Source organism: Onychostoma macrolepis, chromosome 09, assembly GCF_012432095.1.
Source record: "Onychostoma macrolepis isolate SWU-2019 chromosome 09, ASM1243209v1, whole genome shotgun sequence".
In the NCBI taxonomy this organism is placed as follows: domain Eukaryota; kingdom Metazoa; phylum Chordata; class Actinopteri; order Cypriniformes; family Cyprinidae; genus Onychostoma; species Onychostoma macrolepis.
Genome location: NC_081163.1, coordinates 22,175,341 through 22,203,277, shown reverse-complemented (window position 1 = coordinate 22,203,277; position 27,937 = coordinate 22,175,341). Strand labels below are relative to the sequence as shown.

Sequence of the window (27,937 nt, the reverse complement as noted above, 5' to 3'; positions counted from 1 at the left end):
GAATCTCAAGGCCGACGCCTTATCACGCAGATATGGTTCGGAACAGTTCGACCAGCCTTGGTCATCTTTGCTCAAATCAGCTGGGACCTCATGGAGGAAATTCAACGAAGTCAACAGGATGAACCACCACCACCAGAATGCCCTCCTAATCGACAGTATGTTCCCCAAACACTGCGACAACGGGTTTTGCAATGGGTCCACACCTCTCTCAGCTCCGGACATCCAGGTATCCATCGCACCACCACTCTGGTGCGAAATGCATTCTGGTGGCCTAACATTAATAAGGATGTGGTGAACTTTGTCAAGACCTGCTCTGTTTGCGCACAATCTAAAACCCCTCGTGAGTTACCTTCAGGACTACTACAACCACTGCCAGTTCCACACCATCCTTGGTCTCACCTATCCATCGATTTCATCACTGACCTACCCAACTCCAATGGCTATACTAACATTGTAGTAATTGTGGACCGATTTTCCAAGTCTTGCCATTTACTACCGCTGAAGGGACTGCCCACAGCTATGGAGACTGCCCTTGAACTGTTCCATCAGGTCTTCAGGAACGCTGCGTTCTCAAAACTCTGGCCGTTTGATAATACCTAGAATATCAAAATCGACTGCGGGCGGCAGATCCTATTCCTATTTAGCACCCAAACTCTGGAACAGTCTACCTAACACTGTTCGGGAGGCAGACACACTCTGTCAGTTTAAATCTAGATTAAAGACCCATCTTTTAGCCTGGCTTACACATAACGCGTGTCGCTTCTATTATTCAAATCCGTTAAAGGATTGTTAGGCTGCATTAATTAGATCAACCGAACCGGGAACACTCCCCATAACACACGATGTACTCGTTACATCGTCAGTTGAATGGCATCTACGCTAATATTTGTTTGTTTCTTTCCTAGTCTGTTTCTCAGTCCGTATCCGATCAGATGGTGGATCAGCACCAAGAGATGATGTCTACAGCCCTGATCGTCAGCGGAGACCAGGACACCCAGATGACCCCAGAGATATATCCCTAGATATATCAACCAAAAATAACAAAATAACTAAAATATAATAAAATACCTAACTACATAATACTACTATTGTTAGAAATTGCAACAAAATTAAAATAGAAATATAAACTTTTGAACTGCGGGTTTCGTCTGGTCAGAGGAGAACTGGCCCCGGCTGAGCCTGGTTTCTCCCAAGGTTTTTCTCCATTCTGTCACAGAGGAGTTTTGGTTCCTTGCCGCTGTCGCCTCTGGCTTGCTCAGTTGGGGACACTTAATTTCTAGCGATTATCGCCGATTTGATTGCACAGCTACTATTTAAACTAAACTGAGCTAGACAATGACATCTCTGAATTCAATAATGAAATGCCTTTAACTGAAAATTGAGTGTTTAATCTTATCATTATACATTACTGACACTCTATCCTCCAATTTGATACTGTTAAGTGCTTTGACACAATCTGCATTGTAAAAGCGCTATATAAATAAAGGTGACTTGACTTGACTTGACTTCAGAATTTATGGTATCCCTGAAGACATTGTATCTGATCGCGGACCCCAATTTACATCCAAGGTATGGCAGGCATTCTGCAAACACCTAGACATTAATGTTAGTCTCACCTCAGGGTATCACCCAGAATCTAATGGTCAAGTAGAGAGACTAAATCAAGAAATTGGTCGTTATCTAAGAACGTATTGCAGTCGAGAACAAGACAAGTGGAGCAGCTTCCTCCCCTGGGCTGAATATGCCCAAAACTCTCTCACCCATTCATCCACTGGGTTAACCCCCTTCCAGTGTGTTCTCGGCTACCAGCCCCCCATGTTCCCCTGGTCAGGTGAACCCTCCACGGTGCCGTCGGTGGACGATTGGATCAAGAACAGCGAACGGGTATGGGACAGTGCTCATGTGAGACTTCAGAGAGCCGTAAGGGCTCAACAGATCCAAGTGGATCGTCGGAGGCGTCCCCACCCCAACTATCAACCTGGCCAGAGAGTCTGGTTATCCACCCGAGATCTCCGACTACGACTGCCAAGCAGGAAGCTCACCCCGAGGTATGTGGGTCCTTTCAAAATTATCAAACAGATAAACCCAGTAACGTACCGTTTAGAGCTTCCTGCTAATTATCGCATCTCTCCTTCATTTCATGTCTCCCTCTTGAAACCGGTCCACCTGGCATCTGACCCCGGCACCTCGAATCCTGAGCCTCCTCCACCATTGGAGATTGATGGTGCACCTGCCTACTCGGTCAACGAGATTTTGGATTCTTGCCGCAGAGGGGGTCAGTTGCAATATCTGGTGGACTGGGAGGGCTATGGACCAGAGGACAGATCTTGGGTGGCTTCAAAGGATATACTGGACCCTTCACTGACCCAGGAATTTCACCGACGACACCCTGGTTGTCCCGCACCACGACCCAGGGGTCGACCAAGGAAGGGAACACCTGGAGGTGCTCCTAGAGGGGGGGAATCTGTAACGGATGGGTCTGGTAACCATCCATCCGGCCACCAGAGGGAGCCTTCCCCAGAATACTGACTGTCTCTTCCTCCTGTTTGGTGACCTATTTATACCATGCTGTTCCTCACAGTCTTTGCGAAGTATTGCCAGTTCTCACTGCCTTACCAAGCATTGTCGTTTATTGTGATCTGCCTTATCGTTATAACTTCTATGCCTGCCTTTATTGACCACTGTTTTTTGGATAATCGATTCTGTTTTGTTTGCCTGATTGGACTGATTGCCAGTGTATTGAAAACCTGCCTGTCTCATCAACGACGATACAGTTTTGCGGTTTGGATTTGTCTGCTAAACACCATTAAACTTCTTGCATTTGGATCATACATCTGGTCTATGTCTTCACCTACGGCTCCGTCACAGGGAGTAAGTGTGGAGCAAAGTGTGGATGATGCTCTGTCCTTGAAGGACGATCTACTCGGTTTTGTTTATATTTTGCTTAGCCTATAATTTTAAATGACAGATGTCGTATTTATTTATTTTTCTCTGCGACACTTTTCCTACTGTGTTAACAGAAAAATGTCAAACGAATTTAGTATTTTGACAAGAGGAAAAAAAATAGCTAAAAGGCTAATTTTGTACAACTTACTTTTTTTCTCTCTCTGCGACACTTTTTCCTATTGTGTTGTAAATGTTAAACGAATGACAAGACAAATAAAAATAAATACATTTTTTGTACAACATTTTTATTTTCTCTGTGACACTGTTTTCCCTCAAAGTCAAGTCAAAGTCAACAAATTCAAGACTTGACAAGACGAATAAAATAACAAATACAATTTTGTGCAGACTACACTTTTATTTGTTAGCCTATCTCTCTTTCAGTAGCGGAAATTTAAATGTGAGATTCTGGAAACGAGATATAAATTTAGCAAGAACGGTCGGGTCCGGAAGAAAATGATTTTAATTAAGCGGACAGCGGGTGAACAAAGAGTGAATAGCAGGAGCGGGTGGGTGAGAGACAAAAAAACAATCCCGCGTAGACTTCTACTTCACATTTCCACTTTATTGAGCAAGCATGTCAACCGTTCCTTTGCGCCACCTGGTGGTGATTTCGCGAACGACTTTCACATCTGAGTGATTTGTATTTAATAGGCATTCTGGTTGACTACCTACTGTACAACTCAAGAGGCTGTTTGAAATCCTGTCATGCCACAGCTACAATGACATATACCATTAAATTATATTATAATTGTCCTAAAACATTGTTAATGTACACATTTATTTCACCCTACCCGAGGGTGAAAGTGTATTTCTGTTTCTCATATCTTCTCTACTATCTACAATGTATGTGGCCAATCTCAGTATTGCACATTGTTGAACAAACTATGATATAAAGTTAAAGAAACAAAGCAAATGAGAGCAATATATGTTTTCCTCAGATGCAAAATATGTTCTGTATGGTGTGTGGGGGGAATAATTTTATAATGTACTTTGCAGTACGGTAAAGAGCTTACATGTACACAGGGAATTTCAGCCCCCAAAAATGCATTAAAACATGCAAACACTGTTAATGCAACACTTTTTTTTTTTTTTTTTAATTATTGCAATTCAACATGCTTTTTTTAACTTAAAAGATGATTGTGAGAATATACCGTAGTAAAGTCCAGCGCAGTGTGATGTAGAAGTGTGTTGAATTGCTGAGTTCATAGATCATGGTATCTCGGCTGGCAGGACTGACGTTCCAAAGTCGACTGGCATCACTTTTGATCTTTGCCATCACTATGTCCTCTGCCAGATAGTTCACAATAAACTGCATCGCTGACTAATTGAGGTAAATGGAGGACAGTTTGATCAGACTGACAACAGAAGGATGACTGTTTAAACTTAAGGTTCAAAGTGTTATTGTGTAACAATTTATAACAATAATGACAAAAAAATAAGATTAATATAAGTTTCAGTCACAAAAAAAGCAATCTAAAGGTGAAATTGCATTTTTGAGTGTGTGCATACTAAAATGTGCTGAATGCAGTGAAGGGGAACTATAGATTGTCATTGTTCATGTTTTGGGACATATGTAATGCATACCGGGTAAGTAGCAAAGTGATTGCTCATCTTCTGAAAGGCCGATTGAGAGTATGGGATCAGATTGTGCTCCTGAGCACTCATGCTAAACAATGGCTGTACACACATGTAAAAAGAAAACACGATTAATTATCTTATACTAGACCAGTGGTTCCCAATCCTGTTCCTCTGCACATTTTGTATGTCTCTCAGATATAACACACCTGATTCAACAATTCAGCTCATTAGTAGGGAATGGTGAGAGAGACATACTTTTGGGAGTATCAGGTTTGGGAAGTAGTTCACTAGACCAGTGGTGTGCAATCCTGCTCCTGGAGGGCCAGTATCCTGCAGAGTTTTGCTCCGGTCAGCTCCAACACACTTGGCTGGATTTTTTTTAGCTAGTGAGTCTAAAAACTTTGATTAGCTGGTTCAGGTGTGTTAATTAGGGTTGGAGTTCAACTCTGCTGTACATTTGTGCCACAATGTGTCAGTGTAGGTGTTTGTTTGTTTTTTTCTTTTCTTTTTTTTTTTTTTCATGTGTGATCTTAGACGCTGTAATAAAGTGATGATATAATTTAATAGTAAATGTAGTAATCTTCATATGTAGTCTAGGATGTGTGTTTCAGTGTTGCCAACTTATTGACTTTTCAAACCTCTAAGAGGATTTTTTCCAAAAGGACTAGTGGCAAGTCTATGCTACTAACACCTGGGCGCTCTAAAGAGTTAATGTACAATATGTGCATCAGTCATACTGTTGTTAGGTAAAGAAATACCTTTTTGGTGAAAAACATAAATTAAAAAAACAACACTTTTCAAACCTTAGAAACTAACCTTGAGAAACATAATATAAAAATATGAAACTGTATTTCATGACCTGTGATCAGTGTAATATGTAAAGGCTGATCATGTACAGACGTTCTTCATTGCAAAGTGTTTTACTGATGTTTATCCATTAGTGAATCAGCCAGTATCTAAACAATCAGCTTCACACTGTTCCTGTTAGTAGCATTAAAAAAAAATAATAATAATCTATATTCTGATTATATTACATTGTTCCGCATGTCTTTTATTTACACTTTATTATCACAATGTTTGTTATGGTGAAATAATCTGTGAGATTCGTCCATTGCAATAGGGGATTACTGCATTGTGTGATCAGTAGACATGACTGTGTTCGGCTACAGTATAGCGCTGCAACCATTGATGAAATGGGGGGATTTCTATATAGAATTCTATAATCAACACTTTTCACGATCAGTTCATCTGGCTGGTTGTTATAGTAAAATATTATAGTAATATAATAGTAACAATTTTAGAGTAAAAATTGTCATTTCATATGCAAAGATGTAAGTCAAGCATAGCAGTGGGCATTTACGTTGAAGTTTCAAATCAAAGATCTAAAATCAGGACAGAAAATGAAAAGATGTTATCTAAATTCTGTTTTTCACGAAAACAATTATAATAAGTTCACCTTAGGGAACTTAAAATCATGACTTCTTTAATATATAGACATATCTCACAGATTAAATCTTATAAAATACAGTGCAGTACATATAACTTAGCATTTTTTGTTTTGAAAGCCACGTTTCGAGGATTTGTAAAAGTGCATTTTTCCATCTTAAAAATATCTCTAAACTACAACCTATGCTCTCAGTGTCAAATGCAGAAATGTTAATTCATGCATTCATAACCTCAAGGTTAGATTATTGTAATGGTAGCTCTCTGCGAGCTTAATTAACAAACTCATTGGTGCAACATGCAGCAGCTAGAGTTCTTACTAGAACCAGGAAGTATGACCATATTGGCCTGGTTCTGTCAACACTGTACTGCTGAACATCGCACAAATTTTAAAATATTGTTAATTACTTACAACGCCCTGATTGGTTTAGCTCCTCAGTACCTGAGGGAGTTCTTATTGCATTATAGTCCTTCATGTCTGCTGCATTCTCAAAACTTGATTTGATAATACCTACAATATCAAAATTAAATGCGGGTTGTGCACAGTTTAGTGCACAGACTCTGGATCACTAAGTTTTTTTTTTTTTTCTTTTCCTTCTGGGTTGGAGCTAAACTCTGCTGGACATTGGCACTCCAGGACCGATGTTACCTATCCCTGCATTAAAGAACTGTCAGGCTGCGTTAATTTGGTCAACCTGTATTATTGACACAATGTTTCTCTGTTTAAGGTTAAAGTGATTTGATTTATAATACAGATTACATTGTTGGATCACATACCTCATATCCAAATATGCTCAACTGGATGGACACATCTAGAGGTTGATTGGTTACTCCTGCCACAGATTTAACCAAAGACATAAAGAGAAGAGGGAACCAGATGATGCAGATAAGAGCGAAAATAATGAAGCCACCCATTGTGTATTTCACCACCTTCTTCTTCCTCTGTCCACGTCGGTGAGGGTATTTCTGTGGCAAGAAAACATTCTATTGTTTTACAGCATGCAAAACACCACAAACATATAAGGAAAGGCATGTTTATAATAAAATATAACAAAAGTGAGTACACCATTGTGAAACATAATTCAAATGTCAAATGATTGTATTATCCCTCAACTGTATTATTTCTTAGTTGACATGTAAAGCAGAAGTACCCCCTAATAAAAAATACCCCCACCCCCTAAATAAAACAAAACTGAGTATGCCTGCAATTTCCAATACACCTTGTGGTTTCCAGCTGTTGGCTGGAATTAAATGTAAGCTCTAGAACCTTCTCAGTTTTGCAGATCTACATCATGCTTCCTCTTCGAAAAGAATAGCCAGAGGAATATATATATATATATATATATATATATATATATATATATATATATGATTGTGAGACTTCAAAAAATATGGGAAGACGATCAATACATTTACAGCAGGCATCAGGAGGTACAGAATGAGCAACAGTACCTCTAATCAAAACTGCAGTGGCTGCCCTTCTAAAATTACACCACATTCGCATGACCTGAGCTAGGAGTGTTCCTGCGGATCCTTAAAAAAGTTTTTAAAAGTATTACATGTGATTTGGTAAAATTTAAAGTTATTAAAAGTCTTAGGTCATGAAAAAGTCTTATTTTTTACTAATGAGAGAGTCTTAAATTTTAGATTACACTTTGATTTAGACATAGCTAAACAATTTACCGAATTAAAACTATTTTATTAGCATTATATTATGTTTATTAATAATACTTTACTTTGTGGATTTCCGCATTTAAGAAAGCGTATACTCCTCTCCTGCACATGAAAAAAAGAGAAAATGGTAAGAAAATGTGTAAACCTAAGTTCAATTGTAAGTTCAATCTTTATATTCACTACGTGATGCAGCTATATGCCCCCAAAATTCAATATACATGAACATTTTTGGCCCAATGAGTTTTTGTCCAGTATATTTATAACATATTATGTAGTTATATCACAATATCACACGAGCAGAGCGCTGTTTTTTTCTCAAATATCAGTACGATTGCAAGTGTGTGATTTTATTGATACAGTATATAACAACATTGTGAGTTACATTTTATATACAGTCGTGGCCAAAAGTTTTGAGAATTACATAAATATTAGTTTTCACAAAGTTTGCTGCTAAACTGCTTTTAGATATTTGTTTCAGTTGTTTCTGTGATGTACTGAAATATAATTACAAGCACTTCATACGTTTCAAAGGCTTTTATCGACAATTACATGACATTTATACAAAGAGTCAGTATTTGCAGTGTTGGCCGTTCTTTTTCAGGACCTCTGCAATTCGACTGGGCATGCTCTCAATCAACTTCTGGGCCAAATCCTGACTGATAGCAACCCATTCTTTCATAATCACTTCTTGGAGTTTGTCAGAATTAGTGGGTTTTGTTTGTCCACCCGCCTCTTGAGGATTGACCACAAGTTCTCAATGGGATTAAGATCTGGGAGTTTCAGGCCATGGACCCAAAATTTCAACGTTCTGGTCCCCGAGCCACTTAGTTATCACTTTTGCCTTATGGCACGGTGCTCCATCGTGCTGGAAAATGCATTGTTCTTCACCAAACTGTTGTTGGATTGTTGGAAGAAGTTGCTGTTGGAGGGTGTTTTGGTACCATTCTTTATTCATGGCTGTGTTTTTGGGCAGAATTGTGAGTGAGCCCACTCCCTTGGATGAGAAGCAACCCCACACATGAATGGTCTCAGGATGCTTTACTGTTGGCATGACACAGGACTGATGGTAGCGCTCACCTTTTCTTCTCCTGACAAGCCTTTTTCCAGATGCCCCAAACAATCGGAAAGGGGCTTCATCTGAGAATATGACTTTGCCCCAGTCCTCAGCAGTCCATTCACAATACTTTCTGCAGAAGATCAATCTGTCCCTGATGTTTTTTTTGGAGAGAAGTGGCTTCTTTGCTGCCCTTCTTGACACCAGGCCATCTTCCAAAAGTCTTCACCTCACTGTGCGTGCAGATGCTCTCACACCTGCCTGCTGCCATTCCTGAGCAAGCTCTGCACTGGTGGCACTCCGATCCCGCAGCTGAATCCTCTTTAGTAGACGATCCTGGCACTTGCTGGACTTTCTTGGACGCCCTGAAGCCTTCTTTACAAGAATTGAACCTCTTTCCTTGAAGTTGCTGATGATCCTATAAATTGTTAATTTAGGTGCAATCTTAGTAGCCACAATATCCTTGCCTGTGAAGCCATTTTTATGCAACGCAATGATGGCTGCACGCGTTTCTTTGCAGGTCACCATGGTTAACAATGGAAGAACAAAGATTTCAAGCATCACCCTCCTTTTAACATGTCAAGTCTGCCATTCTAACCCAATCAGCCTGACATAATGATCTCCAGCCTTGTGCTCGTCAACATTCTCACCTGAGTTAACAAGACGATTACTGAAATGATCTCAGCAGGTCCTTTAATGACAGCAATGAAATGCAGTGGAAAGGTTTTTTTGGGATTAAGTTAATTTTCATGGCAAAGAAGGACTATGCAATTCATCTGATCACTCTTCATAACATTCTGGAGTATATGCAAATTGCTATTATAAAAACTTAAGCAGCAACTTTTCCAATTTCCAATATTTATGTAATTCTCAAAACTTTTGGCCACGACTGTACAATATTGTCAATACTGTCTGTTTTTTTCACTAACGAAAATTTCAAAATTAAATCCACAGCAGAACAGAGTCTCCAAGGAACACACAGTGGTAATTTGACTAATGACTAAATGACTAAAAAATTGTTACCGACCCAGGTGAAAAATAAATATATATAAATTGTGCTTTTTCAGACACACTTAATATATTTAAACTATACTATACTAAGTGCATATTAAATGTATTATTTTGAAACAACTTTAAGTATATTAAGTGTATTTCAAGAGTTTAAGTTTGATTTTAATCTATTTGCAATATATTTAATATATTGAAATTGTGTTAAAATGGAACCACTTTAAGTATATTAGTGCAATTTAAGTGTATTTCTTAAAATACATTTAAAATGTACTTTTAATACTTCACGAACTACAGTTAGAGTATATTTGAAGCATCGTTTTAATGTACTTCAAGTACATTTCAATTGTATTTCAGCTCATTAGAAATGCATTAGCATTACACTACTAGTATATTATAAAGCTGCTTTTTTCAGTATATACACGAACACACTTTGATATTAGAAAACTTTAATGTATTATATATTGTTGTGTACATTACAAATATTCATAAAGTACATTAAAAAAGTACAGCAGCATATATACCTTGGTGAAAAAAACAAACATACTATTAAATGTATTAAAAATGCACTTTAAATACATGTGTGTTTATAGTATATTTGTATTACAAGTACATTTTAAAACATTATACAAAAAAAAAAAACAATAAATGAAAAAAGACTGAAATGCTATGGAAGAGCTATCTTATCAATTTGTAGAACATTTCAGTTATACCTGTATTACTGAAAAGTACAGAATTTTACATAAATGAATAAATAAAATTACAATGCAATTTTCTGAAGGAAAAATTAATTAATAAAAATTTACTGAAAACCAACGTGCAGAAGTGAATAGTGAATAGCATCGTCGCAGATTCCGGAGACCTAGGCACAGCCGCAGCAACGAGCATCGTTGGTGGAGCCAGAGTACCCGAGGACTGGAGTGATGCCGGTGTGACCGAGGACTACGGTGTAGTCGACGGGAAAAACCTACTACAGCCAAAGAGGTGGAGGGTTGGAGCGCAGCAGACGGTCTGCAAGTCTGTGGCAGAAGTAGAGTGACGACTGACCAATGGGGAGCCGGTGGGACGAGGTCAGTTCTTTGAGTACGACTGGCATTTTCTGCAACTAAGACACTGGCTTGAAGTTCAGACACTGTAGTATTTGAAGACTGCTTTATCACAGGATCTGTGAAAGGGAAAAATAATTGATATAAAATTAGCCAATAACAGTTTTGCGTCCATGATGTATTATAATTTGCATTGATATTCATCAGAATTTAGTTTACCTTTTGACAATATCCTCAACAAGCTTGACATATGAGTGTCCATTATTATCCTCTTGTCTGTCGTCACTGTACAGTACTCTGTGAGTTACATTGAACATATGATTAGAAGAAGCCCAACAACAGCACTTACAGTGAGCAGAGTTCAAGTACAAACTCACTGATATTATTTGATGACAAATTATTTCAATAAAGCAACCTGTGAGTATTACAGGGTATGTTGATAATTGTGGTTTATTGTAACCTATGGTATTTCCCATGAATATGTCTGTTGTGGTAATGCTAACATACACTCTCTTCACCTCTGTTGCCACTATTAAAAATAAAAATAAAAAAAATTATAAGTTGTCCTAGTCATCCAAAAAAATAAATAAATAAACAGATTTTTTACATGAATGACTTAAAGGAAGCAGAAATTAGCCACCTGGAATGGACACATTGCTGATGTTTTTCTTCCAAGACTGACCGAATCACCCTCCATTAGGCCTGATTCAAAAATCTCTATAACAGAGGTGATACGACATTAAAATATACGTACTATTCCCGTCTCTGCACTCAGATTTCAGTTTGTCTTCTATGGCAGCTGATCAGAAAAACAACAAATGTTAATATTCCACACACACACACACACACAAAAGCACAAAAAAACAAAAAAAACAAAAACAAATGATGATTGATGATTTGTTTTCTTTTTACGAATGACAGTACGCAGAGTACAATGTACCTGGGGTGGGTTTCCCAAAAGCATCGTTAGCGAACTATGGTGGTAAGTCCCATTGAACTCTATTGGTAACAACGGTACTTGCGACCATAGTTGCTTTTGGGAAATGCACCCCTGGTCGGTAATATACAGGTGCTGGTCATATAATTAGAATATCATTAAAAAGTTGATTTATTTCACTAATTCCATTCAAAAAGTGAAACTTGTATATTATATTCATTCATTACACACAGACTGATATATTTCAAATGTTTATTTCTTTTAATTTTGATGATTAGAGCTTACAGCTCATGAAAGTCAAAAATCAGTATCTCAAAATATTAGAATATTTACATTTGAGTTTTAATAAATGACCATCCCTACAGTATAAATTCCGGGTATCTCTTGTTCTTTGAAACCACAATAATGGAGAAGACTGCTGACTTGGTAATGATCCAGAAGACGAACATTGACACCCTCCACAAAGAGGGTAAGTCACAGAAGGTCATTACTGAAAGGTGTGGCTGTTTACAGAGTGCTGTATCAAAGCATATTAAATGCAAAGTTGACTGGAAGGAAGAATTTGGGTGGGAAAAGGTGCACAAGCAACAGGGATGACCGCAAGCTTGAGAATACAGTCAAGCAAAGCCAATTCAAACACTTGGGAGAGCTTCACAAGGAGAGAACTGAAGCTGGAGTCAGTGCATCAAGAGTCACCACACTCAGACGTCTTCAGGAAAAGGGCTACCAAGCCACTTCTGAAGCAGAGACAACGTCAGAAGCATCTTAACTGGGCTGTGGAGAAAAAGAACTGGACTGTTGCTCAGTGGTCCAAAGTCCTCTTTTCAGATGAAAGTAAATTTTACATTTCATTTGGAAATCAAGGTCCCAGAGTCTGAAGGAAGAGTGGAGAGGCACAGAATCCATATTGCTTGAAGTCCAGTGTAAAGTTTCCACAGTCTGTGATGATTTGGGCTGCCATGTCATCTGCTGGTGTTGGTCCACTGTGTTTTCTGATGTCCACAGTCAACGCATCCATCTACCAGGAAATTTTAGAGCACTTCATACTTCCTTCTGTTGACAAGCTTTATGGAGATGCTGATTTCATTTTCCAGCAGGACTTGGCACCTGCCCACACTGCCAAAGGTACCAAAAGCTGGTTCAATGACCATAGTGTTACTGTGCTTGATTGGCCAGCAAACTCGCCTGACCTTAACCCCATAGAGAATCTATGGAGTATTGTCAAGAGGAAGATGAGAGACACCAGACCCAACAATGCAGAAGAGCTGAAGGCCACTATCAGAGGGGCTCTCATAACACCTGAGCAGTGCCACAGACTGATCGACTCCATGCCACGCCGCATTGCTGCAGTAATTCAGGCAAAAGGAGCCCCAACTAAGTATTGAGTGCTGTACATGCTCATACTTATCATTTTCATACTTTTCAGTTGACCAAGATTTCTAAAAATCCTTTCTTTGTATTGGTCTTAAGTAATATTCTAATATTCTGAGATACTGATTTTTGACTTTCATGAGCTGTAAGCTCTAATCATCAAAATTAAAAGAAATAAACATTTGAAATATATCAGTCTGTGCGTAATGAATGAATATAATATACAAGTTTCACTTTTTGAATGGAATTAGTGAAATAAATCAACTTTTTGATGATATTCTAATTATATGACCAGCACCTGTAGTCAAAAACCTTCCCAGCCTCAGCAGTTTCAGATGTACTGTATGCTCTCTTATAAGCAACCCTTCTTACAATTTGATCTTTGTACTTATCTGTAATGAGAAATATATTTTAGAAAATAAAGGCGATAAGATTGTCAAGCTTGAACAAATATAAACACCTATCAACGAACACTACCACAGTTGGGTGATCAGCTCAAGATAAAGTAATCGTATGTTCATAATCATGGTTTTTCAAAGATCATTAACATCATTACAATGAAGCCAAATTGTTCAGGAAATCAGAAATAAATACAAATAAATACTAAACTTCATTTTGCAAATAAAAAATGTTAATGTTGTACATCTTTATAAATCCTTTTTTTTTTTTTTTTCAATGCATGCATCAAAAACACGACTGGTACAGACAAATAACGTTAATTAAATTTCAAAACTTACCTGAAGTCAATCACAGTGAGGTTCCAAAAGCTTCAGCAATCACGCTTTTCATTTTCCACAGTCAAAAACAATGCTGTTTCTCACTGGTCTAACATCAGTCCTCTTCAGTTGGTTAATGTCAAAAATAAAAGACAGCATGCAGAAGCTAAGTGAATGTCTCATGCTGGAAGATCATTTATTAGTGGTCCTTATGAAACTGAGATTGGGGCTCAGTAACCGAGATATAGCATATAGGTTCAAAGTTTCTGACAGCACAGTGTCAAATATTCTGAGATCCTGGTTGCCTGTAATGGCAAATATTTTGAAATCTGTTATTAAATGGCCAACTAAAGGTGCTGTCCTTAAAAATATGCCCAAAAGTTTCAAGCGACATTTCAAGAGATGTAGGTGTATAATTGACTGTACAGAGATATTCATAGAGAGAACTACTAACTTGACTGCCAGAGCTCAAACCTGGTCCAACTACAAGCATAACAACACCATTAAGTACCTGGTGGGAATAACACCTGCAGGGGCAGTTTCATTTCTGTCTGCAGGCTGGGGTGGGAGAGTGTCAGATAAACAAATAACACTTGATTCAGGATTTTTGCACCTTTTGGAGCCAAAAGATTAAATTTTAGCAGACAGGGGATTTTTGATCAGGGATGAACTTGCTGCTTATGGTGACATTTTGCGTATACCAAGTTTCACTAAAGGAAAGAGTCAGCTACCCGCTTGTGAAGTAGATTCATCCAGACAACTGTCTCGTATGAGAATACACGTAGAGAGAGTTATAAGCAGATTCTGTTATTCCAGTTTCCCAAGTTAGCCTCTTGGATGACATCGTGATTGTGTGTGGTGTTCTTACCAATTTGTGTAAATCTGTCGTGCCCAGAAATGAAAGAGTGTGTCGTATGTGAAATAATGTCAGTGTGCATGTGTGTATCTGTGTGTAAAACAATTAACTGACGATGTATATTCTTTTGACTCTGCTCACATACAGTACATTGTATATACATTATTGTGATTAACTGTGACTAGAATAATCAAATACAGAAACTTCAAAAATGAATTTGCAGTGTCTGGAATTTTATTTCTAGTAAATATCTTACTTTAAAATTAAACTGTACAAGCACTTCTTATTACTTACTGAAATAGAAACATATATACATCTTCATGGTGAAATGTTAAGGAGAGTCAGGTGTATTCATCTACAGCAACTGCAGTGCCAGTTCTTTGGCTCCCTATAATGAAAGAAGTGTTTGCACATCATAGACTCAATCATGTTTCCAAACTCTGGCTTTTCACATGTGTTGCAAAATACTGGTGGTTGAAGGGCAGGATCTTGGCTGTGGGTTAGAAGTTCTGGCAGAATAAAAGATACAAAACTTTCTTTAGGTAAATTCTTCTCTTGGGATGCAATTTACAACCAGCTCCTGAGTTGTCCACACCACAAAATCACAGTACTGCACATGGCAGACAAACATGTGGAGGTGAATCTGGTGGTAGTACTGATGTGTCTTTAGTTGAAATGTTTGGTCAAGGCAGAAATCCTCAGTGAATGTGACACCCTGTAGGCCTTCCCTTTATTTATATGGGCATTTGATTTGCAGGACTCCTTCACCACAGCAGGAACACACAACTTTCCCGTCTGGAGATGCGCCGAGGTGTGGTTCATCAGGTTGTATCACTAAACCACAGAGACTAATCTTTACATTTTGATGGGTTTTGTTGACCTCTTTGGAGTAGCACTTCCTAGCAATTTCCTCCTTCTCTCTTCCCCATAAAACTGCTGTAGCCTGTACGTTGGTGTCATGGTAGCGCATGATTTTGTCCAGGGTGGTTTTGTGCAGATGGTCACCTTTACATACACTAATGTTGTGCTGGTAATCCTGCCTGCCCTGTGAGTGTGACAGTCTTGGGACTTTGCCTGCAGTTTTGTGGTGGCCTCAAGTCTCTCATACTGGTCAGGGTGGATGTTTATTTTCATGTTGAGATAGGCTTCCTCACATTTCTCTCTGATGTCCACGTGTGTCTGCTGTCTGAGTATGGGCTCGTACAAGGCGTAACAGAAAAAGGGTCTATTTTATTGAGGCTGTGGATTTTAAATTTGGTAAAATGGAGAAATCTATCAAAGATGCTGTGGTGACACTAGAGAGAGATGTCATCGACTGTTTTAACAGGAGAGACAAGAAATGGGCGAAACAGCTGGAGCAGTCAAAGGATCCAGAAGTCACCGTCTCTCCTCCCACTGCGATGACCAGCCCAGTGCCTCCCACGTCAACCCCATGGCTTTCCTCCGGCCAACAATCCCAGCGCATCTACCACTTCATGGACTATTGACAGAGCCACCAATGTAGACCTCTGAGCCACCACTACAACCCGACCAGACTTCGACACCATCTTCTCCATCCTCCCCTTCTCCAGAGAACAACTCAGGAGCGCGCAGGGTGATGACGGCACTCTTCAGGGACTTTCCATCTCTCCCTCCACTCCACCGATGAACTGGATCAAAGTGCCGGGAACACCAGGGCTTGCTGTATCTGCTGATCCAGAAGGGGGATGACATCGACAAGATCCAGCTCGTCGTCCCTAAGACCTTGGTCCAGTGGACGATGTAGCACTTCCACCAGAGGACAGCAGGAAAACATGGGTGGTTAAAGACCCTCCTGCAGATCCTGGGAGTTGCCCGGTGGCCTTCGGGCCGCAGCGACGTCTGGAGGTTTGTCGAGAGCTGCAAGTCTTGTGGTGTGGAGGCCAAGGAGGGTACTGTCATCAACCCTAGCAACAAACCACCTCATCCCCGTTCATTGGCATTAGGGATGCACGATTAATCAAATGTGATTGTCATGTACATCACGTCAGTAAAGCTGGTTCTGTGATTAGTAGTAAATCTCCATCACCTGCTTTCAGATGGAGCAGTATTTACTACACAGAACCATTGTACTGTGTTCACTGACAAGCTATGAAAAAAAAATAATAATAATTTGCAGACGATATAATCGCGCAATTATGAAATCGAAGAAATCGTTCGCGATAATGACAGCTGTTTGCGTAGCTTCTCAGTGAATATGGCTGTGTAGTAAATGCTACTCCATCTGAAAGCGCGTGAAAATACCACATTTAATAACATGTTTTTACTCCAAACTCACTTCATAATATCAGCCGAGTGTTTGAAATAAATCCTTCTGTGAGATGACGTGGCTTCTTACCCAGAATAAGGCACGCAACATATGTCAATTAGCATTGCATTATGTATATACATTATTATAATGAAAATGATAATAATAAGAACTCAGATAAACCATATATTGCCGTAGTCGGGTGTTTATTAGTCACGTTGAATCAATAAAAGCATTTAAATCTTCTGTTTATTCAGCAACTGCATTAGGCATTTCCTGGGTTTCTTCTGCAGGGCGTATTTGGAGTTGGAGCGTCCTCTGGCCTTCAGATGGAGATTTATTACTGATCACAGAACCGTGCTTCACTTAAAGGTATGCATGACAATCGCATCTTCTGTCTAATCGCGATTTCGATTTCATTTTGATTTATCGTGCAGCCCTAATCGGCATCAACAACATCATCCACCAAAAAGACCCGCAAGCCAGATAGGAGGAAAGCCTTGCTGGCTTACCAGCAAGGCTGGGTGCAACATTATCCTGTGAGGAGCGGCGCCACCTACCCAAGGACACCCAGGTTGGTATCGGATTCCACCTCTCTCTAGTGTTCCCTTAGATTCCTCCAGCAGACTAGTGCCTGTGTGGGAGGGCCTGTTCTTTTCTAACTTATTACAAAGACATTTTAAGACACATTTTAAAGGATATCCACTACATGGAAAAGGGCTGACAGTACCTTTTAAGCGACTAGTTTCTTCCCCGGTAGCTGTAGGCTCAAGGTGTGGGGACTATGTGACACTGTCACACAGGACACATGTTTTAACCTGCTCAATATATTATAATGATTTTATGTATATTTGAGTTTTAATAGGTTTTCATGTTGTCTTATACACATTAAAATGGTTAAGAGGAATAAAATGGCTATGTCTTTAAGTGACTCTGGGTCTGCCTGTCATGCGACTCATCACATGACAGGAAATAGGAATTTAACAGTATAAATGAGGCAGCATGGCAAGCAAATGACCCCTCATTTACAAATGTGCCGGTGATCACCATTTCTGGACTGTGGAGTATTATTATGGATTCTGGATAACCTTTCCAGATACAAGCACTTGGAACATCACTTGGATTACTGGATTACTGGATACTGATTACTTGGATACACTGTTGGACACTTTTGGGACATTCACTTAGGGACTAGTAACATGCTCGATTTCTTATGGACTGTTTTATGGTATGGTGCAAATGGACTCCATGCTTTTAACAGCCTTATTTATTCTAGTTTTATTGTGTTTCCACTTTTAAATTTTTGTCTGTCTCATCTATTTAAACACTCCAAGATCTCATAAAGTATAATCTGACCCCATTTTAACACTTGTAACATCTTCCGTTAAGGCCAATCGTTATAACTTCATAGATTATGAATAATATGAATGACTCTTTGAATCAGCAGTCCACAACAGGCCTAAACCAGCCATGATACTAGCACAAAAACACAGCAAACTATTGTCTAATTTTTGACATCAACAATTTTGATATTTTTTTTTTCTCCAATATTGCACCCACCTAATGTACAGTATTACTTTTTTTTTTTCTTCAGGTCTTAAAAAGCCTTGATTTTGTCTTTAAAAATGTGCAGCAACCCTGAGTTGACAAGAAATTTAAGCTCAAAGAAGTTTTGCAATCTGCTGCTTATGAAGTTTTAGTCTGGTGAACTCTGACTTGTGAATTTATATGATGAGAATATTTGTGACCAATAGAGGAACTAAAAATCACAGATTGACTTCTTTATTGAATTCAAAAAAGTTAAACCTAAAAGCTTAAAGGGTTGATTGATTGTGATTTCACTTTTGTAACTTTATTTAACGTGTACTGTTGCTGTTTGAGCATAAGCGATATCTGCAAAGTTATGATGCTGAAAGTTCAATGGAAATGGAGATATTGTCTTTTAAAATTATGGCAGTTCAATGCCTGTAGTTACGGCTTGTAGGGACTACAACAAGCTACTTCCCGGGTTGGTGACATCACAAACCCTGAAATTTATATAAACCTCGCCCCCGGGAAAATGCAAAAAAAGGGGACGAGGGCATGTTGTGCAGCTTTAGAGAAGAGAAAGAGTTGTTGCCATGCCGTCAAAACTAGGGGTTCACGAAAAAAAATCTATTCATATATGAATCGTGATTCTGTCTTCTAACGAATCTAATGGATTCACAAGTTTTAAAATCAATGTTCTAGAGCAGCGGTTCTTAAGCCTGTTCCTCGTGTCCCCCTGCTCTGCACACACTCTGCTCTGCATCTCTCTCTCTCACCTGATTCAAATCATCAGCTCGTCAGCTCCATCAATGAAAGGTGTTCCAACTATGCACTTTATGTGCATAAACAGACAGATATTTTTCACATAGCTATGAGAAGCGTTAAACATGGTTGTCATGGTAGCGAGCAATACTTGCTGACAAACACTTTTTACTGTTACAAAAATGCTACAAAGCAATCATGTATTATGCTGTATTAAAGCTTTAATCAGGACAAAACCGTACATTAGAAGCTAACATAAGCAGTAGCATTTACAAGTAACAGCGTATCTAAAAGTATGAGATGACAACAAACAAAAAACATACCATTCTGAAATGTCCTGTAAGAGCCGTGTGCTTGCACAGGTTCTGCGCAATCATCCTCACAAATATTCTCTGGGTCTCAATCGGGCTCAAATTCATCAGCAGTATTGACAATGCCATTGTTTACAATACAACTGGAGAACATTCTGAGGTGAGGGGCATGACGTTTCTGGATGTGCACTAGGCAGTTTAGTGAATCATAACACACTGGGCCAGCTAACCAATCTGAGCCCATTGCATATTTCAGAGGGAGGGGTTTCATAAAACCAGGAAATAATCAGAGCATTCATAGGAGAAGGGACAGAGCGGTTTAGAATAAAGGCAAATGATATGGAAATAATGTTGTTGTTTTTTTGTTTTTTTTTAACGAAGCATTAACACATGTTACTGCACCCCATAAACACAATCAAGCCTAGAAAAAAGCAGTCAACCACCCCTTCAGCAAAGTATAGATGAGGATGGTATATTTTCACATTTTAATTATTTTATTATTGCTTGTTAGGCATTTATTATGCACAATTTGGATATCTCCCTCATCTGATACATCCATTTCAGGTCTTGGAATTTCTTATGATGATAAAAAGGTATGATGTCACATATATGTATCAGTTCGGAAAGACAATACAATTCATTTGGATGGCAAATTTTCACCTTTTCCGCTTCTCTCCAGCATTTGAGAATAAAGATGTTGGCATAGATGTCCTCCACACAGATCCAGTTGGACAGGCTAAGAGCTGTGTCTGTCCACACCCAGTCCATCACTGCCCTCAACTCAGTCAGGAATGGAACTAACCTGAACCTGTCAAAAAAGCCCATACATTTACATTTGAATTCAATCATTTAGCAGACACTTTTTCCGAAGCGACTTACAAATGAGGACGATAAGAAGCAATCAAACCAACAAATGATTAACATTATGTAAGTTCTGTGACAAGTCCCAGTTAGTAAGACTATGATGACATCTACACAAGCAAAATACTATATGGCATTTTGAAGTTCTGAGGTGTGTTTACTGAAACATTGTTAATGCTACATCGTTCTTAAGTTATACCTTAAACTGTACCTTAATGTTAACACATTTTTAGTTAAGTATACATTCTGTAAGTCGTATGTTAGTAAAGTTGGTCTGGACCACTCTTAGTTATGCCTTGTCACTGTTGACAGTTCAATCCGCTAGTAGCCACCACTGTTTAAATTGCTTCTTTACATTGCAGGCCCTGTTTACACTAGAGCGTTGAACTGCGTTTCAGAAATTATCTCCATCCACAGTACGCAACGGAAATCACATGACCATTCATGCACACTGGGCATGCGTAATGTGTAAACAGTTATTGTTTACATGGTCGTCAAGGATATGCAGAGTGAATGTGGGCAGCCAAACCATCGTTTTCAAAAGTCTCCTTTTTGGTCAGTTTACACTGAAATGCAACCTCAGACTTTTCAAACTAAAACAGGGTATGCAGCGTTTTTGAAAGTCTCCATTTTCAAGGGTCGAAAACGCCAGAGTAGTGTAAAAGATAGGTGTAACCATAGCAAAAGTTATGTTACATCCCGAGGATGTATGTGTTTTACTTAAAAATGCATTGTTGGTATGTATTCCCGCCCTTTGGGTGTGGTTATGTTTCCTCTGTGTGTGTTCTCTCTCTCTCTCACTCTCACTCTCGCTTGGAAGTTGCAAATTGCCCACAGGTGGTGCTCATCAGAGAGTGTGCTGCAGACGGTGTTGCTACAAAAGAGCAGAGTGAACATTGTTTGGGGAGGCTCACTTCTCTCCTGCTCCAGACTTGTGTTGGGGGATTTCTTCTTTAAAAGAGCTGTTGACTGTTGTGTGAAGTTAAATAATCATCTGTTGAATGTAAACTAGAGAGAGTAGTGGTATTCCTGTTGACCAGCAGCGTGTGCTGAAACAACGAGTGTGCATATAATTACTTTAAATTACCTACCTTGTTAAGGTATTAAAAAGGTATTGTAGTTTCTTTTATTTTGATTTATGGTTAGATGGGAAGCTGTAGGGGGAGGGTGCCATTTTTGTTTTGTACTTCTGTTTATCCCTGTTTTTGGTTAGTGAGGGAGTTGAGGAAAGCTTTTGTTGTTTACCTGGTTAGGTTATTTAGTACTCCTCCTGTAATTTAGCTGCTGTTTTGTTTGTTGCTTTGGCCAGGCCCTCTCCTGAAGACATTTATTGCTTCCTTGATTCTTACTTTATAAACAAATTGTTCTCCTTCAATGCTTTCAGAATCTTTACTTTTTAAAATTATTTTGTTTCTGTATTTTAAAATTATTTTTTTATATTAACATATTTTAATGACAGTATATTTATTGAACAAAAATTATTTTTTTTTCAAAATAAGCAGAAAATAGTACAAACTTTGCTAAAGTGATTGTTTTGAACAAGTATTAACTTAAGCAATTTTTTTAAAATCTATTTTTAAGAATTTGTATCAATACTGTGACTTTTATCCCATGTTTTTTTCCTGTGTGTGGGGTAAAAGGCCCCCCTTGCCACCTCATACATATAAGATTTTTAAACAAAATAAACGCCTTTATTAGTTTCACACAAAATCTGTTGCTCCGTTCATGTTCAATACAAGCATATGCATATATATATATATATACACATATACAGTGGTGTGAATTCCTGATTTTAAATTTTTTTGCATATTTGTCACACTTAAAAGATTCAGATCATCAAACAAATTTTAATATTACACAAAGATAATGCAAGTAAATACAAAATGCAGTTTTTAAATGATGATTTCATTTATTAAGGGAAAAAAGCTGTCCAAACCTACCTGGCCCTATGTGAAAAAATGAATTGTCCCCTCCTATTAAATCATGAAAGAACTATGATTAACCACATTATTTTAGAAAACTGAGTTAAATTTCCCTAGCCAAACCCAGGCCTGATTACTGCCAGAACCTGTCTGACAAAGTGAAGCATGTTTAAAGAGCAACACATCATTCCGCGATCTTAAGAAATTCATAAACATATGAGAAACAAAACAGTTTACATGTATCAGTGTGGAAAGGGTTATAAAGCCATTTCTAAGGCTTTGGGACTTCAGCAAACCATGGTCAGAGCCATTATCCACAAATGGAGAAAACTTGGAACAGTGGTGAACCTTCCCAGGAGTGGCCAGCCTACCAAAATAACTCCAAGAGCACAAAGACGAGTCATCCAGGAGGTCATAATAGAACCCAGAACAACATCTAAAGAACTGCAGGCCTCACTTGCCTCAATTAAGGTCAGTGTTCATGATTCAACAATAAGAAAGAGACTGGGAAAAAAAAAACATCCATGGGAGAGTTCCAAGGCAAAAGCCATTGCTGACCAAAAAGAACACAAAGGCTCGTCTCACATTTTGGGGAAGAACCAAGATGGCGGCGCGCTCAGACGCAGCGTCTTCTTCGGGTCCCAAAGACGGTGCTTTTATGTCTTTTAATGTCGTCTGTTCGTCTCCAAACAATGTCAGTTTACCGCTAATTCATCAGGAGATCACTCCGGGATACATCTATGATCGCCAAAGCCTTTTGGATATCGACAACATGTACAAACACAAACTCTCGCCGGCGGCTACTGAGAAGCTACGAGGCCTTTGTTTACTGCTGGAGCCGGACCTCGAGACCGCGGCCTCGCCTACTGACGCTACCCGCACAAGGCGGCGTCGCAAGCGGTGTGAGAAAGGTATACGAGCCAGGCTAGGGGCTAACCCCACAAGACCGGCTCTTCCAACACTCATGCTCTCAAACGTCAACAAAAAATGGTGTAACAATGCTGTGGAAGTGACAAAACACTGTTCATCACTGGTGGAGTTTATGGTTGTGAAGTGTCGACTGTTCTATCTGCCGCGGGAGTTCACGGCCATTGTTATTGTCGCGGTTTACATTCCCCCGTGTGCAAACGCTAAGGACGCGCTTCGTGATCTGTACAGCGCCATCAGCGAACAACAAACAAATAACCCTGACAGCTTTTTCATCATAGCCCGTGACTTCAACCACGCAAACTTAAAGACAGTTTTGCCAAAGTTCTACCAACATGTGAACTTTGCAACAAGGGGAAATAACACACTGGACTTTGTTTACACAACAGAAAAGAACGCTTACAAAGCTGAACCCCGCCCCCACCTCGGGTACTCGGACCACATCTCTGTTATGCTAATCCCAGCATACAGACCACTTCTCAAACTTGCTAAACCAGTTCTTAAGCAGATCACGGTATGGCCAGAAAATACTACCTCAGCACTGCAGGACTGCTTCCAGGACACAGACTGGAACATGTTTAAAGAGGCGGCCACCTACAACAACTGACCTGCAGGAGTACACTGAAACTGTGACTGCTTACATCAAAAAGTGCACTGATGATGTGACAGTCACCAAGACCATCACCACACGCGCCAACCAGAAGCCATGGATGACAGCAGAGGTTCGTGGACTGCTAAAGACCAGAGATGAAGCTTTCAGATCAGGAGATAAAGCAGCCCTCAAAACAGCAAGAGCCAATCTGTCCCGAAGCATCAAAAATGCAAAACGGTCCTATGCTCAAAAAATCAACAATCACTTCACAGACAGCAGAGACTCACGGAGTCTGTGGCAAGCCATTCAGACCATCACAGACTACAAGCCCCCGCCACAGGCCTGTGATGATGACACATCCCTCCCAGATACACTCAACCACTTTTATTCACGGTTTGAAATGCAGAATGACACACCTGCACAAAAACTGCCCACACCTCCCAACGACCAGGCGCTCTGTCTGTCTCCAGCCGACGTAAGGAAGACCCTATCTAGGATCAACCCACGCAAGGCTGCGGTTCCCGACAACATACCTGGCCGTGTACTGAAAGACTGTGCTGAACAGCTGACAGATGTCCTAACAGATATCTTCAACACCTCGCTGAGCCAGGCAGTCGTCCCCACATGTCTCAAATCCACAACAATCATACCGGTACCAAAGAAATCACCTGTGTCCTGTCTAAATGACTACCGTCCCATAGCACTGACTCCAATCATGATGAAGTGCTTTGAGAGGTTAATCATGCACAACATCAAAACCAGCCTCCCCAACACACTCGATCCGCTCCAGTTTGCATACCGTCCAAACCGCTCTACAGACGATGCAATTTCCTCCACCCTCCACCTGGATCTTACCCACCTAGAAAACAAAGACTCTTATGTTAGAATGCTGTTCATTGACTTCAGCTCAGCATTCAACACAATAATCCCACAACAGCTCATCAACAAACTAAACCTGCTGGGCCTTAACAATTCCCTCTGTAATTGGATTCTGGACTTTCTAACCGGAAGACCTCAGTCAGTCCGTGTCGGCCACAACACCTCGAGCACTACCACACTGAGCACAGGTGCCCCACAAGGCTGTGTGCTCAGCCCGCTGCTCTTCACGCTGCTGACCCACGACTGCACTGCCAAGTCCAGCTCCAACCACATCATCAAGATCGCTGATGACACAACAGTGGTAGGTCTCATCAGCAACAATGATGAAATGCACTACAGAGAGGAAGTGGCACAGCTGGCTGAATGGTGTGGCACTAACAACCTGTCCCTCAATGTGAGTAAGACAAAGGAGGTTGTGATGGACTTCAGAAGAAACTCCGGTGATCACCCCCCACTGACCATCGACAGCTCGCCTGTGTAGAGAGTCAGCAGCACTAAATTCCTGGGGGTGCACATCACAGAGGATCTCACCTGGACCACCAACACCATGTTACTCTCCAAGAAGGCACAACAGCGCCTACACTTTCTCCGCCGGCTGAAAAGACCAAGTCTCCCTCCACCCATCCTCACCACTTTCTACAGGGGCACCATTGAGAGTGTGCTGACCAGCTGCATCACTGTCTGGTACAGGAACAGTACCGCAGCAGACCGCAAGACCCTACAGCGGACAGTGAACACAGCTGCAAAGATCATCGGTGCCCCTCTCCCCTCCATTCTGGACATTTTCCTTACACGATGCTCCAGCAAAGCCAACAGTATCGTGAAGGACTCCACACACCCCTCCCACAGTCTCTTCCAGCTTCTACCATCAGGAAGACGGTACCAGAGCATCAGAGCCCGCTCTGCCAGACTGCTCAACAGCTTTTTCCCCCAGGCTGTGAGAGCCCTGAACTCAAATCACCCCGCCCCTCTCTGAACCCCCATACAAACCCCCTACATCCTGAAACATGGACCATCTGAAACTAACTTTTTTTTGTGCAATCGAAGTGTGCTACACGCAGGTGAGTGGGCCTGTACAAACCACCTGTAGTAGCACACTCTCCTCCTCTATGCGCACTAGTCACTTTCCACACACACTGCTGTGTGTATACAAAACCCACAAAAAGACCCAGTAATATATGTATGTTTACATGCTCATGCACTACAAATCATCCTGCACTGTTCCCAGCCAGCTGCTGACTCACAATATTTCTCTTCGCACATGTACAGTATTTATCTGAAGCACTCGTATAGTTTGTATAGTTTGTATTTTTTAGTTTATGTATAAGTAAAAAATAAAATAAAATAAAAATGTTATATAGTATATTTATAGTCAAAATCTATCAGTAGAATAGTTGTGTATATGTTTATATTGTTTTACTTCATTGCTGTATGCCTGTATTTATGTAGCACTGTGGTCCTGTGAGGCACAACATTTCGTTCCACTGTATGCCCCCGCATGTAGCGGAATGACAATAAAGCTCAACTTGAACATTTGCCAAAAAATATCTTTTGGGCAAATATTCTGTGGACTGATGCGACAAAAGTTGAACTTTTTGGAAGGTGTGTGTCCCGTTACATCTGTCGTAAAACCAACACAGCATTTCATAAAAAGAACATCATACCAGCAGTCAAGCATGGTGGTGGTAGTGTGATGGTCTGAGGCTGCTTTGCAGTTTCAGAACCTGGATGACTTGCCATAATTGATGGAACCATGAATTCTGCACTCTATCAGAAAATCCTGAAGGAGAATGTCCGCCATCAGTTTGTGACTTCAAGCTCAAGTGCACTTGGGTTATGCATCAGGACAATGATTCCAAACACACCAGCAAGTCCACCTCTGAATGTCTCAAGAAAAACAAAATTAAGGTTTTGGAGTGGCCAAATCAAAGTCTGGACTTAAATCCAATTGAAATAAATTGGCATGACCTTAAACAGTCCATTCATGCTCGAAAACCCTCCAATGTGGCTGAATTAAAACAATTCTACAAAGAAGAGTGGGCCAAAATTCCTCCACAGCGATGTGAAAGACTCATTGCCAGTTATCACAAACGCTTGATTGCAGTTGTTGCTGCAAAGGGTGGCCCAACCAGTTATTAGGTTTAGGGGGCAAGCACTTTTTCACACAGTGCCATGTGGGTTTGGATTTTGTTTCCCCTTCATAATAAAAAACTTAATTTAAAAACTGCATGTTGTGTTTACTTGTGTTATCTTTGATTAATATTTAAATTTGTTTGATGATCTGAAACATTCAAGTGTGACAAACATGCAAAAAACTTTTTTCAAAAAACACTTTTTCACACCACTGTATATATTATAACTATATAATTATATTATATAATTATAATATAATATATAGGGTAGAATGGGGCTAAACGGGGCTAAATACCTAAAATGCATAATTGCAGAATAAATATATATATATAATTATTTTTATTTCTTATTTTTTTCTGCAATTATGCATTTTAGGTGCAGGAATAGCACAGTTTTTCTAAAGGTGTACCTTTAGCCCCGTTCTACCCTATATATTATATTATAATTATATAATATAATTATATATATATATATATATATATATATATATATATATATATATATATATATATATATATATATATATATATATAGTTCAAGTTTATTTCTAAAGCACTGAATAAAATAACAATGTTGACCATAGTGCTGTACACACAGTAACACAATGAGCAGGAGACAACATTTAAAAGGGATCATATCCATCTAAATGAATAATATAGCAGAGACCTTAAAAAAAAAATATATATTCTCAGTTAGCCTAATGCAGTAATAACCACAATCTGTTTGTTCATGTTTTGCAGTCCCCAATCTAAAATCGAAACTATTCATCATTTGTGAATGTTTACTATTCATTCAGTACCTTTATGGGAACTGGATTTGTAGCTGCTGTAAAAACATTTGCGTAAAGGGTGGTAAGTTAAGTTTAGCTAAATGCATGCTAAAAACATAACACACATTGCAATTTGGGTGCAAAACATGTTTTTATTGCCTCAATACTGTCACGTGTGTTCCCGCTGTGTTCCTGTTTTGTCCTTATTTGGTAGTTCCCATTCTTATTAGTTAATTATTGGTTAATTTGTGTCAGCTGTGTTTAGTTTGATTATTATTTAAGCCCTGTGTGTCCCTAAGTCTGAGTTCCGGTATTGTTCGTCAAATCCCTTGCTACGTGTGTGTGCCCTGTTTATTCCC

At 39.5% G+C, this 27,937-nt stretch overlaps 1 protein-coding gene across 1 annotated transcript in view; it reads right to left on the bottom strand.

Annotated features, from left to right (window-relative positions):
• si:dkey-11f4.7 (piezo-type mechanosensitive ion channel component 2) overlaps positions 1 to 27,937 on the bottom strand; it is a 718,195-nt gene that overhangs the window by 62,086 nt on the left and 628,172 nt on the right. Inside the window, 4 exon segments of the mRNA XM_058786444.1 lie at positions 4,098 to 4,267; positions 4,531 to 4,623; positions 6,745 to 6,933; positions 20,156 to 20,303. Coding sequence (XP_058642427.1) covers positions 4,098 to 4,267; positions 4,531 to 4,623; positions 6,745 to 6,933; positions 20,156 to 20,303 — 600 coding nt within the window.